Consider the following 13,922-nt stretch of genomic DNA (forward strand, 5'->3'; position numbering starts at 1 on the left):
TGTGTAAATCTCACAGGTCTCCATACAACGAATAGTGGCGTTCAGGATGTATAAACAAACAGGAAAGGGTGGGGTAAACCAATCTTTCTCTTACCAGATAATCTCATCTATTAAATTCCCTTGGTTACACAAACCATTTAAGAAGAGCATGGGAGAAGCTAGCTAAGATTTAAAATCTGGAGCAAGGGGACTCCCATCCCATTTGCCCTAAGTGGCCTAAAGACAAGCTAAGGCTGCGCCGTGGCTTAGGACTGACTCCTTTGTGAGAGTGCAAAATCGGGTGCAGTCGAGGCTGCAGTTCCTCTAATACGGAGTATCTACAATGCTTGTCCAATGGACAGCTCTCAACTTGACAACTTCAAGCATTTATTTATTTTTCTATTAAAAATTTTTTTCAAGCATTTATTTCTGTAATGAACAAATCTGACTCTTCTCCATTCCTGTTGCCTCAGATTAGACTATCTTTGACTTCAACTAAAGCAAAGTCTTTTTCATACTAATAGTTGTATTTATTTGGGGGATAAGACATTCACATGGCTGAAAATTCAAAAGATACATAGGGTATAAAGTGAAGAGTACCTTTCACCTCTGTGTCCAGCCTCCCAGACCACATCCACCCAGGCAGTTTTCTTGTTACAGGTCCAAGATACTTTCTGTATTTATACACATGCAAATACATATATATCTCCACCCCCCCTTTTTTTTTAACCTTTTGGCCATGCTGCGCATGTAGGATCTAGTTCCCCAGCCAGGGAGTCTTTCCCCTTTTTAATTCAAACAGCAACTACACACACTGTCCTACACCTTAACTTCTTTTGAGTGTACCTTGGAGACTATTCCATTTCTCTATATAAAAACCTTCCTTATTCTGTTATGATTGCTTAGTATGTAATTATATGAATGTAGTATGATTAGCCCTTGTTATTATTAATGGATATCCAGGTGGTTTCCAGTCTTCTGCTATTATAAACAATGCTGCTATAAATAGCTCTATCTAAGCTACTTCAAATGTGCAACTATATGGCTAGCATAAGTTCCTAGAAGCAGAACTGCTGGACCAAAGTTTAGGTGCATTTGTGATTTTGATTGATAGGCAATCTTTTTTTAATTGATCTGGTTCCCTGCCTCTAATCTCTACCAGCTACCTTTCTAAAGCACAGAGCTGACCCTGTTGAACCTCTGCTTAATTTTGATGATTGAGTGGTATGCTCAATATGTAAAAAAACATGAATTCATCATGATCTTTATACAGAGAAAGGCAAAAATTCAACAACTTCTCATTGTATGCCACTGGAAGTAACCAGTGATCAATCCTGAAAACTGGCAATTAATAGGAAAGAATTAAATATTTATCTTGCCTTCCAGTATGAATTGTAATTCAGAATAGTAACTGATGAGAGGGAGTTCTTTATAGAAGATTATCAGCTAGTACGTATGGAATGATGTAATTAGGAAAAAAAAATTTACCATGTTGCATCCTCTAATGAAATAATTCAGGCAACAATAAAAGTGGATGAAACCACTAAATGAAAGTTTGTTGGGAAACTTTAAAACACCTGGACCCATTCATCACTGAAAATGGACCAACCAACCTGATGGCAAGGCAGTATGAAACATACTCAACCTGGTTCCTGGCACAAGTCTATGTCATGAGAAAAGAAGGGGGGTTGGAGAGACTGCTTTTGATTACAAAAAATTTAAGACAAAATAACGACATGTAATATATGGATTTGTTTGGATCCTGATTCAACAGTAAAAACCTGCTTTTGAGACAATCAAGGAAATTTGATTATGGATTGGACAATAAGGAAGAGTTTAATAAGTGTAATGACGTGGTAAGCTTCCATATTTTTTAGAGACATACTGACGTTTGGAGGAGTAAAACGATATAATGACTGGGATTTGCTCTAATACAACTTCAGCAAGGAAAAAAAGGGAAACAAAAAGCATATGTGGCAAATCTTGGTAATTACTACATTTGGTGATGGGGATTCTTTGTATAGTTCACTGTACTTCTATGCTGCTTGAAATTTTTCAATAAAACAAACACACACACACAAAATGGATACGCTAACATTTTTTTTAGGCTAACCACAATGGTTAGACTCTCACAACCTGGACCCAATCCAACCTACGTTAGCAGCTGTATCACTAATTGTCCACATAAGCCGCGGTTCTAGCTTTACCACATTACTTGGCACTTTGGAATTGGCCAGTCACTTTAAAGCCTATTCTGTAGTCTGTTTAAGTTATTTCCTCTGTTGATCTGCGTTCTCATTCTTTTCCAACTGGGAAACTTCTTATCCTTCAAGACTAGGTCAGATGTTACCTGTGAAGTCTTCTCCAACCTCACTAGATCTCCTGGCAACATCCTGGGTTGCTTCCAATGAACTCTGTTCATACTACTAGTAGAATGTATCTCATACTGTAGATATCATCTGTCTTCCTCCATCATGATGAGTACTCCTTAATGGCAGATAGCATAAAAATTACGGGCACAGTCTCTAGATCCAGAATGCCTGAGATCACATGCCGGTTTAGTTAGTGTTACCTTGGGCAAGTAACTTAACTTCTCTGTGCCCCAGTTTTCTATAAAATCACACTTCATAGAGTGGTATTAATCTTCCTAAATGGATAAGAAAGGGACTACAACAGTTTATGACACACAGTAAACACTCAATACTAAAGATACAAAATATTAATATATTAATGTGTAACTATTTAACATGAATATCAACATATTGGTTTAACTTAAATATTAATGTAATAATAACACTAAAATACTAAGGATAGGACTCTTATTTGTCCTTATTATACTTTTTCTCATATCTAGCTCAGTGTCTGGCACATAGATGCTCAATAAATGGTTGATGACTTGGATAGTTTTTGGTCTCCATACTGACCTTCACTTTGGCCCCAAAGCACTGGCATGGAGGTTGGTAGCAGGTGCTAAGAGGGGCTGAAGAGTCTGGACTCCTAACCTAAGCGGTGGCGATGCTAAAAGAGATAAAAGGCAGCAGAGTTGCTAAGTGTAGGGAGTATGTCATTTATTGACCCTGCGTTCCCCCACTCACTGGTCACTACTCTTGACTCGCAGCACAACAGGTACAGAACTGCAAGGGATCATGCCCAGCTCCGTGATCACCAGATCCACCAGTTCTGGGGGGGTCACATCATAGACCAGATTCAACAACCGTAGGGACGAGTGGTTCTGCCAGTCAGCCAGGGCCACACGTTCTCCTCGCTCACACAGCAGATCGTCAGGGTCATCTGCAATGGGAGGTGTACCCTTTTATGTACTTTTAAAAAATAAGCTGTGGGCTTCCCTTGTGGCACAGTGGTTAAGAATCCACCTGCCAATGCAGGGGACACGGGTTCGAGCCCTGGTCCGGGAAGATCCCACGTGCTGCAGAGCAACTAAGCCGGTGCGCCACAACTACTGCGCCTGCGCTCTAGAGCCCATGAGCCACAACTACTGGAGTCCGCACACCTAGAGCCCGTGCCCGCAATGAGAAGCCCGCGCACCGCAATGAAGAGTAACCCCCACTCGCCGCAACTAGAGAAAACACGCGCACAGCAACGAAGACCCAACGCAGCCAAAAATAAATAAATAAAATAAATTTATAAAAAAAGAAAAATAAAAAATAAGTTGTACTTCAACCTCCCCTCTCCCTCCCAAATCTTCTCAGGTCCCTGGAACCTTCTCTCCTGCCCTCCTGGGCCTCCTTACCTAGCTCATTAGAGACAAAGGCATCGGTCTGCACACGCTCACAAAACTTGTATGTTTCACAGCAGACCAGCACTGGCACATTATGGGCCCGTGCCACCAGGGCCAGCTGTGCTGTCCCTACCCGTGACATCACAGACCCATTGGCCAGGAGTGCATGAGCTCCCAACAGCACCTTAGAAACCTATTTTGGAGAGTAGAGAGGAGGAAAAAAAATGTCATGTGTGACCAGTGCAGAATAAGTTTCCCAACTCTTACCCAGGACAGCAATATTAAGGCAATGGGTAACAAATCTTAATAAAGGCTCTTGGAAAACACCTGACCATTGACTCACCGCACCACCCACAGGAAAACTAAACTCTTTTGCCCTGTTCCCTCTCAGCGGCTACTAGTTTAATATAAGGTTCTCGCAATAGCTAGACATGCTGTATAACATGCTATAGATGCTTCTCCTACTAAATATAAACACAGCTGTATAATTCTAGTATTTCTAGACAATTGCAATGTTGGGAAAGCCAGACTATGTCTATACTACTATACCCTTTTACTCCAACTTTGGAGTCCTTTTCCTCTGCCCTCACCTCTGGGAGCACATAGGAAGCTGCAGGAATCAGCAGGTAGGAGGCAGGGACCCCAGCACGGACCAGAGAACGTAGCGTGTGCTTTCCCTCCAGCCGTGGCCGGCTGTCCACCACTACCACCCGAAACCGCCGGCCCTTAGCCCAAGCCTCCTGAAGAATTCGTGATACCAGAGATGAGCTGGAGTGAATGGAGAGGAGGATTCAGTTATAAATGTCACTGACTGATGGTCAGCTCATTCCTAAAGGGCAAAGGGGCAGTTCCTTCTTCAAATCACTTCACTCCCCAATTTTCTCTGTCATAGCGTCTGGCCCATACCATCCATATACCAGGATCACATCTCCATTACTGATCTTCTCATAAGCATAGCGTGAGATTGCCTGAGCTGCAAGCACAATCTTCTCTCGCACGTATCGATCGATGGCTTCTCGAAGTTCTGACTTGGCCTAAATGGAGCAAGATACTTATGGAACAAGAAATGAACACAACTTTCCCTTTGATTATCATGCTGGATGCTTGAATATGCATATAATGACAGACCTAAAGGGGGCCAAGGTCAGACTGACCAACCACCTCCTTAACCCTTGACCAGGCAGACCAGAGAGTTGCCCCTCTGGGAGTCCCGAACACGTTTCCAGCTCTATCCCCCAGGTGCATGCCTTGCTCATTCCTCATACTCATCACCTCCTCTTCCCGCTTGGAGCTGCTCACACCCGTGATCTCCTTGTTAAGAAACTTGATGGCGTTGTACATGCTCGCGGACAGGGGACGGCACTGAGTCAGGAAGCTACAACAACAACACCTTGCATCTGTGCAACTCTTCACAGCTCACAAAGCTTTCACATTTAAAAACATTTTTTTTAAAAAGAAAACAGAAAAATGAAAATAGAGATAGAAGAGCAAGAAAAAGGGTCCAAGAAAAGGACTGAGCAAGGTGGGGTGGGAGTGGATGTGCAGTGGTCATCCTTACCTGAAGTAGGGCTTTAGTTTATTCACTAGGTCCCTTGACAGTTCTTCATTGGGAGGTGTGGTGTAGTCCTGAATCACCTGTAGGGTACACAAGTTGATCAGCAAAATGCGCCCTAACAAAAGTCTCTGAAAGGGGAATAGGGTAAGCTTCTCTGAGAATAGTCTTCTGAGGGTAGAGTCATTCCCTCTTCCCCCCAGAGATTACTCTGGGTGAGAAAAGCTGGGGTAGTGTTGGGGAAGGTGAGGCTGGATCATAAGAGGTAACAAGATGGGACATACCTGCTGCAAGGCATGAAGCAGGGCAATGCACCGGGCATTGGAGCCACTGACCAGGCCCTGGGAGTACTGCAGGCCGAGTCGCACCATGGCTGGGTGGATCACAGAGGATGGGATGCTGATGGGATGGCGGTGTCACACACTTTGCAAGGGAACTTGAGCACCTACCGCCCACCTGCCCCTGATGAAAAGAAACCTCCTTCACTCGCACAGACACCCCCATTTCCTCTAGAGTTCTGCCTTGTGTTCATGCTTCTTTCCACAGATCCAACCTCAAGTTTCCAGTCACTTTCAAATCAGAATTACTAAAACTCCTCATGCTTAAAAATTATGACAATTTCGTAAGCTCCTACCTCATAAACTGGGTCAGAGAGTTTTGTCTGCTGTACTGGGGTAGGTGGGAGAAGAGACTGACTTTGGATCCATAATCCTTTCGTGTAGGAACCTTGACAAAACAGGGGAACAGGACTAAGGGCCTAGAGTTTAAAACTGTGCGATAATTCTGGGAAGGAAGAAGATGGTGAGCCAAATACCCATCCTTTTCCAGGGTCTCACTTCGCCCCGAACACCTTTCCTCCCTCTACTCCATCTCCCTAGGCTCTTTCTGGCCACACACCAAACCCACTTCCTACCTGCTGCCGTTCTGGTTTTTTAACAAGCCTCCTCAGAAGCGTGGGGTCATCAACCTGACTATGCTCGGGTAGACGCTTCACTCCTAGAAGATAACAATCGTGTTTTCAAGACACTGTAGGTGATAATGAGAAATCTGCTTTCAGGGCATAAGGGACATCGAGAAAGATTTGAGAGAGAGACGGAAAAAAACAGGAGAAAAGAGTAGAAAAAGAAACGGGTAGGATGAGGTTAAGGAGAGAATTGTGAACTCTGGGAACCAAGGTGAAAATTGGGAGCTGTTTTACTGTGGGTAAGCCTGAGCTAACATAGGCATTTGAATCAACAGAGGTCTTGAAGTGAAGATACCTGAGGGCATTTCTCCAGCTGTGCTGGGGCAGGCCTGAGGAGGTGGCCCTCCTTGGTCCCCTTTTCTTGCCTGCTTCAGGGCCCGCTCAGCCTCCTGCTTGGCCCGCCTTTCAGCTCGAAGTTCAGCCTTACTCCGACCTGCAGGAACTTTCTCCTTGGCACTGCCCAACTGACTGTCCAGTCCAGGCAGGTCTTTGGTCGGGCCTGCTAAAGGTAGAAGGAAGAGGTGCCCAAGCCCCAGGTAGGTAATAGCTATGCCCCAACCAAAGCTTCTTTTCCTGTTTATCTAAACTTTTTCCCTTTTCACTTGTTCAAACCAACTTTGTCCTGTCTCCCCCTCTTCTCTCCCACCACATCCCTTTACCAGCTCCACACCCCGGCCCTTTAAAAAAGCCCCCGCACCTTGACAATGGGCTGCAGATACAGCAGAGCCAGTTTCTGGTTCTGCCCCCTTTTCCTCCTTCCGTTTCTTCTTCTGCTGTTTCTTTTCCTTCCGAAGCTGCAGCTTTTCTTCTTGGGTCATCTCCCTACCCCCTGCCTAAGACACAGACATAGAACACTGCTCTTCCCCAACAATTCCAAAAATGAATAAACACTACTGGATACTTACTAGTCTCCCACAGGATCCCTAATCCTTCCTAAGTCTCAGCAGCTACCTGTTACGAGCTTAGAGCCCACAGGAATCTCCTGCAAGTCACAGTCACATTAGCATTAGGGTTGAAAAAGCTCTGTAAAATCTCTTGGCTTTACCAAGAAATAAAGTGAAACGGGGATGAAGATTGGGGCGGAATGAAGTTGACACGGCCTCCTGCGTACCGCCTGACAGGCGGCTAGGGAGGGCACCCGCACTTACCCCAGGCCGAGGAACAAGCTCCGCCTTCATCCCAGATCCCGAGTCTGCATCAGAAAACAGGGCACAAAGTGAACCAGAGAGGCTCCGGGAGGGTTTGCGGGGACACGTACTCGGCGCTGCTAGCTGCTGGGTCTGCATGACCACGGGTCCGCCACCAGGCGGGAGGTGAGCCGGGGATCGACGTGGGGTACGCAGTGCGCGGCAGGATCAAAGGGAAGGGGGGCGGGGGAAGGAGGGAGCACGCACACCTCCCGGAGGAACAAGCCCTTACGCGGCAAGGAGTGCGCCCGAGGCAGTGCGGAACAGAGTCCGGCGTGGCGCGGCAACCGAACGACGGGGCCCAGAGCTACTCAGGGCCCATCAGTAGCCATCCGGGGCCCGTCCGCTCGCGTACCTGTTTGTGCGCCCGGCCCTTCACTCACCCTCGCGAACAGCCACGGCCACGGCAGCCATCATCCTCCGTCCTAGGCTCCGCCCGCCTGGGTCACAGGGACTACAGCGCCCCCTGGGCCGACAGCCTCGGCGCGCAGCCCCAACCGGACTACAAGCCCCGAAGTGCTCTGGGGCTCTGCCCCTGGCTACGGGTCGCGATAAGGGCCTTCTCAGCTTCAGGCTCCCAATCCCGGCTGTCGGCTCTTGCCCTTTAGACTACAGTTCCCAGGATGCCGGGGCTGCTGCGCCCCAGAGCGGACGTTCCCAGCCCTCCCAGCCCGTCCCATCTCTGATCGCAAGTCCCCCGCAAAATGGCGAGCGAGGCTGCGGGGACGCGCTGAGGAGCGGAGGCGAGCGTGCAAAGCCGCTGTGGCCCTCACAGTCCGGACCCGGCCGGGCCCTGCCGCAGGGAACATGCACTTTTCCATTCCTGAAACCGAGTCCCGCAGCGGGGACAGCGGCGGCTCCGCCTACGTGGTGAGGAGCGGCCGGAGCCCGGCCGGGCAGGGGCGGGGATAACGGGCCGGAGCCCTCTCCGAGCGGCCTCCGAAGTCTGGCCGCCACTTTTCGGGCCTGGTCACAGGCCGCCGAGTCCCGACAGCCTCGCTGGGAGCTTATATTACGTCTCAGATTCATCCAAAGGTCGCCCCAGCTCCTGTAGGTCCTTTGTTCGGCCGCATCGCCTCCCCCGGCTGGGCCGTGGCTACTCTGGTGGGCGTCCCTGGCCTCTTGGGGAGGAAGACTGCAGCCTGAGCGCCCGGGTTTACCCCGACTGGTCCTTCTGCTTTGGGACCTGGCTCTGGGGAAAATCGACTGGCCACCTTTGGAAGATCTCGGCGCGTTGCTCAGGCGGAGCTGTGGCAGGCAACTTCCGGCCAGGGTTCTCAAGCCCCGCCAAAATGGCGAGCGAGGCGAGCGACCCTAAACAAGACCGCGACCCTAAACTGCTTGCCTGCTTTTGTGTCCTCAGGCCTATAACATTCACGTGAATGGAGTCCTGCACTGTCGGGTGCGCTACAGCCAACTCCTGGGGCTGCACGAGCAGGTGGGACTAGCACCCCTGCCTTGAGGCAGCTTCAAGCCCTTTTCTACACCTGGGCATCAGTGTCTCCATTTCCGTCCTCGTCGCTTTCCCGTAGGCTGTAGTTCCCCTTTAATCACTGCCACAGGGAAGGATTTGGTGCTTTATCTTATCGTCTGACATTTCCGGGGAACTCCCAGGAAGCTTAATGTCTGCCACTAACTGCTCCTCCCTATACTCACATACTCCCTCCTTTCTCCTCTGTCCCCATCTTACACAGCCTGTACACTGCCTGTGCCTGTGCATGGAGAAAACGACAACCCTACCCCCTACCCTGCCAAAGCACTTTCCTTCTCTCATCTGAGCTGCAACTTGAAATTCTTTTCCTTGCTCATATTGATACAAACCATTCACCAGTTTCTGTGTTCCTTGACTCACCTGAGCGGGTGTAGCTGTTCCAGTTATCCTTATGTGTCTGTGATGTAATGTTTCTCTGTTATCCTCACCCGATTCTGAGCTCTGTATTTAACTCGGTACAGAGTCCTGGTTTTACTGGATAACTAGTTTTGCAACCCTGAGCAAGTTACCTGATTTCTTTGGGCCTCAGCTTGTACAACTGAAAAATGGAGTCATTGATCTGCAAAGTCCCTTTAAGTCCTAAAATACTTCGTGAATATATTTAGCTGTTACTTAACTGTGCACATAAACTTTCCTTACAAAGCCCTTTGCTTCCTGTGAGGGTTCAATGAACACAGCTTTGCTAGATAATCAAGGGTCTCCCTAGGCCCTGGCCCTATACACACCCTTCCCACACTGTGGAGGGACTGACTTGTACACTGTAAGATTGGAAAGAACATATATCTAGGACAGAGGAACGGCTCCCTTGGGATGCTGACCCTGCCAAAGGAATGGTTTCCTGGATGACCAGGGTAGATAGGGGAGCAGGGACTAAGGAAAGGGAAGGGGAGCCCAAGAGAACATTGTGAATGTGGATTGCCTCTTCTCATTTGCTATGTTTATGTGAAGAGTTGTATCTCTTTCTCCAAATAGCTTCGGAAGGAATATGGGGCCAATGTGCTTCCTGCATTTCCCCCAAAGAAGCTTTTCTCTCTGACACCCGCTGAGGTAGAACAGAGGAGAGAGCAGTTAGAGAAGTACATGCAAGCTGGTGAGTGGTTGGAGGGAACTTTAGGCTGACTCTGTTGAGGACTATGGAGAGAGACTTAAAACGGCTGATTTTATAGAAGGTCCTGAAGGAATCTGTAGATCTGGGAAGCCTATTGTTTTATCTATTATTTAATTAGCAAAAGTAAATAGCATGCAAGGATGTTCTAATATCTAGGTACCAGCAAAGCAATTTGGGCACTGACATCTATGAGAAATACTAATATAGCACTAACTAGTCTTAAAGCAGTTTCGATCAGCGGGGAGAACTTAATTTGTATCTGATGTGCTTTAGATGAACATTATTTTTCCCTAGTTCTATAGACTGGACTCAACTAGATGGTAGCCAAGGGTGGGGCAGGTGAAGAATTTATGCAAACAGTGAGTGAGGTGAGGCCAGTTGGGAGATGTGACAAGCCACCATCAGCCCAGGAAAGGGGACCTGGGGGGCCTGCCAAAAAGAGAACTGGGGGGATCCAAGAGGGAATCATAAGTTATTAGAACATCATTTTCTTGTCCCCACAGTTCGGCAAGACCCATTGCTTGGGAGCAGTGAGACCTTCAATAGTTTCCTGCGTCGGGCGCAACAGGTAAGGTTTTGGATGGGACCAAGATTTAAGGGAAGCACCTTCCTGCAGGGCCACATCATTTTAATGAGGTGGGTACAGAGGAGCCATCCTGGCACCTTTCTATATGGAATGGGGCTTCTGCTCTACCAGTGAAATCAAGGAAACCCAGTCTATAATTAAACAGCTGAGAATAAAGTCACCAGAGGGACCTACAATACAACATAGTTGGGAAGGGTCAGAGCTGGACGCCTGGCATGTTGTTAACAAGGCGCCTCCCATTCCCGTGTATGCTCACAACCAGGAGACACAGCAGGTCCCAACAGAAGAGGTCTCCTTGGAAGTGCTGCTTAGCAACGGGCAGAAAGTTCTGGTCAATGTGCTAACTTCAGATCAGACTGAGGATGTCCTGGAGGTGAGGCGCTTGTTCTGCACTGCCCCTCCTCCCCCTGCACCCCAGGTTCCCAGGCTTGGGGTGACTGGAACCATCCAGCATGATGAGCTGTATTTCCTTCCCTATCCCTAGGCTGTGGCTGCAAAGCTGGATCTTCCAGATGACTTGATCGGATACTTTAGTCTCTTTCTAGTTCGAGAAAAAGAGGATGGAGCCTTTTCGTGTGAGTTTGTCTGGACTTTACAGCTTCCCTCTGTTTCCACTAGTGAATTTGCCTGTCTCCCCCAAGAATGTGGCATTTCCCCAGGGCTTCTCTCTTGATTTCCCTCCCCTGAGTTTCATGACATTTTCTTTTTCTTTTCTTTCTTTTTTTTTTTTTTTATAAACCCACAGTTGTACGGAAGTTGCAAGAGTTTGAGCTGCCTTATGTGTCTGTTGCCAGTCTTCGGAGTCAAGAGTATAAGATTGTGCTAAGGAAGAGGTCAGGGCTGGGCTTGGAGGAGGGAGAGGGTGCTGGACTGGATTATGGGGCCACGTATTGAGACAGAATAATCTGGATAAGGGGGTAGTGCTGGGTGTTTCTACCAGGCCTCCCAAGCTTCCTCCAGCTGTATCGCCATTAGCCCCATAGTTCCAGATTGCTCCGGTTTTGCCCCTTTTCCATTCTGCCTCTTGCCTTCCCCCAGCTTAGCCCCATTACCCCTTTCCACCCCTTGGCCTCACAGTTATTGGGACTCTGCCTATGATGACGATGTCATGGAGAACCGGGTTGGCCTGAACCTGCTTTATGCTCAGGTGAGCTTGGAGCTGCCTCAGAACCCTTCCCCTGAAAATGGCTCTGGTGTCCCTCTGCCAAGAAAACTCCTTTCGTATCTTTACTGCCAGTTCATGGGGAAGTTTCTAGAATACTCTCAGGGCATATGGCACAACCTCTACTCTCCCTGCTTTGTAAGCTGATACGGTCAAGGACTCAACTGCGAAGAGCTTGCTCAAATGTGGGGCTAGGGGTCAGGCTGGACAGAGGTAACTGGACACTCTGGATCTCTGACTGGGAGCCCCGAACCCCCCACCCCTTGTCTCCACTGTAGACAGTATCAGACATTGAGCGTGGGTGGATCCTAGTCACCAAGGAGCAGCACCGGCAGCTCAAATCACTGCAAGAGAAGGTCTCCAAGAAGGAGGTGAGCCCTGCCTCCCTGTCTCCCTCCAAGGGGTTGCTTCCTCTGGGCTGTCCCACTTCCCCTCCTGACCCGTCCCGCGTGCTGACTGGGTTTCAGTTCCTGCGTCTGGCCCAGACACTGCGGCACTATGGCTACTTGCGCTTCGATGCCTGTGTGGCTGACTTCCCGGAGAAGGACTGTCCAGTGGTGGTGAGCGCAGGCAACAGTGAGCTCAGCCTCCAGCTCCGCCTGCCTGGCCAGCAACTCCGTGAAGGCTCCTTCCGGGTCACCCGCATGCGGTGCTGGCGGGTCACCTCCTCTGTGAGTTGGGGTAGGAGGGGGAGACCTTGGGGATGGAGGCCCGGCAAGCCTTGAGCTTCAGGAATGGGCTGGAGTGGGTCAGGGAGAGGCACATCAGTCGGAATGAGCTCAGCCTAATTCTTACCCTTCCTCTCCCAGGTGCCACTGCCCAGTGGAGGCACAAGCAGCCCAGGTCGGGGCCGGGGTGAGGTGCGCCTGGAACTGGCTTTTGAATACCTCATGAGCAAGGACCGGCTACAGTGGGTCACCATCACCAGCCCCCAGGTGTGAGCCCACCCTCAGGCCTCCTCTGGAGCCCATTGCACCGTCTCTCTTAGATACCCAAGTCTAGGGCTTCCAGGACTCCATGTGAGTGGGAGCCCTTGTCTTAGGGGTGCTGGGCTCAGGATGACCACTCTAGTCAGGCTGAGCTCTCTCCTTGCCCTCAGGCTATCATGATGAGCATCTGCTTGCAGTCCATGGTAGATGAACTGATGGTGAAGAAATCCGGCGGCAGCATCAGGAAGGTAAGCAGCAAGCAGGGACCAAGCAGCTGAGTGGTTGTGCTCTCCCTGCCTTTTGTCCTAGGTGTGACGCCTCTCCTGAGAGGGAGGGGAAGGGATTGGGATTCCAGAGGGAGTGGCCAGCCCTTATCAGCACCTCATGTCTCCATCCCCAGATGCTACGCCGGCGGGTGGGGAGCACCCTGAGACGCTCAGACAGCCAGCAAGCAGTGAAGTCCCCACCGCTGCTTGTAAGTACTACTCCCTGGTCAGTCCCCCAGCCCCCAGGCCTTGTGTCACCTCCCCAGTGAGGTCTCTGACACCTCTGCCTCCTCCTCCCTAGGAGTCACCTGATGCCAGCCGGGAGTCCATGGTCAAACTCTCAGTGAGTTTCCCACGAGGGTTGGCGAGGTTGGTGTTTGTAGGGGACCTTAGGGAGGCTTGAGCCCTCTGACCCCGACCCTGCCTTTATTACAGAGCAAGCTGAGTGCCGTGAGCTTGCGGGGGATTGGCACTCCCAGTACAGATGCCAGTGCCAGTGATGTCCACGGCAATTTCGCCTTTGAGGGCATTGGAGACGAGGATCTGTGATCTCCAGAGCTTGGATGTCAGCCCTCTACCCTGGAGGAGTGTTCAGAAACTTGCCCTGTGCCTGTATCCCCCAAACTGGGGTATTTTTCTTCGTATCGTCCCCTTTTCTCCTCGGCCAGGGGCCTCCTAACCTGCCTTCCCTTCCCCTCCCGAGGGCTGGCTATACAAAGGATCGCTCAGAGCTGGCCTTCAATGCCAAATTAGCATTTAGTATTTTGCACAAAGTCCACGGGACCATGGCTACCTGCCTGGGGAGGAACCACAACTCCCCCCAGGCTGCTTCTGGCTTCTCGGGGCCATGAGCCAAGGGGATGGGCAGAAGTCTGTGTATGGTCTGGCCCAGCTCCCCGTCATTAAACTCAGCCTGATTGCTGCCTACCTCTGGTTCCCTCTCACTGCCCCTGCTCCC

The 13,922-nt window shown here is 49.6% G+C and overlaps 2 protein-coding genes across 5 annotated transcripts; one reads left to right on the plus strand and one right to left on the minus strand.

Moving 5' to 3' along the window:
* Positions 1-3,026: 3,026 nt before the first annotated feature.
* Positions 3,027-7,869, minus strand: EIF2B4 (eukaryotic translation initiation factor 2B subunit delta). 4 transcript variants are annotated; one of them, XM_068564594.1, is made up of 13 exons: positions 7,805-7,869; positions 7,383-7,426; positions 6,932-7,067; positions 6,530-6,736; positions 6,184-6,266; positions 5,905-5,996; positions 5,555-5,669; positions 5,277-5,353; positions 4,991-5,093; positions 4,625-4,752; positions 4,309-4,486; positions 3,731-3,911; positions 3,027-3,270 (listed from the first exon to the last, which is right to left on the minus strand). In XM_068564594.1, exons 1-13 carry the CDS (start codon positions 7,836-7,838, stop codon positions 3,071-3,073), a joined length of 1,578 nt encoding a protein of 525 aa, XP_068420695.1. In that variant the 5' UTR covers positions 7,839-7,869; the 3' UTR covers positions 3,027-3,070. The 4 variants fall into 4 exon arrangements, with proteins under 4 accessions (XP_068420695.1, XP_068420696.1, XP_068420693.1 ...); XM_068564595.1 differs by having other exon boundaries at positions 6,530-6,733; positions 7,805-7,868; XM_068564592.1 differs by lacking the exon at positions 7,805-7,869 and having other exon boundaries at positions 7,383-7,559.
* A 215-nt stretch (positions 7,870-8,084) lies between these two features.
* Positions 8,085-13,891, plus strand: SNX17 (sorting nexin 17). The gene is made up of 15 exons (XM_068564598.1): positions 8,085-8,291; positions 8,785-8,859; positions 9,886-10,003; positions 10,525-10,589; positions 10,870-10,980; positions 11,092-11,182; positions 11,353-11,440; positions 11,685-11,754; positions 12,048-12,140; positions 12,237-12,440; positions 12,579-12,704; positions 12,869-12,946; positions 13,099-13,173; positions 13,266-13,307; positions 13,400-13,891. The coding sequence occupies exons 1-15, from the start codon at positions 8,229-8,231 to the stop codon at positions 13,511-13,513; spliced, it is 1,413 nt and encodes a 470-aa protein (XP_068420699.1). The 5' UTR covers positions 8,085-8,228; the 3' UTR covers positions 13,514-13,891.
* The last annotated feature ends 31 nt before the right edge of the window (positions 13,892-13,922 follow it).

The sequence above is a fragment of the Eschrichtius robustus genome, chromosome 15 (assembly GCF_028021215.1).
Source record: "Eschrichtius robustus isolate mEscRob2 chromosome 15, mEscRob2.pri, whole genome shotgun sequence".
NCBI lineage: Eukaryota > Metazoa > Chordata > Mammalia > Artiodactyla > Eschrichtiidae > Eschrichtius > Eschrichtius robustus.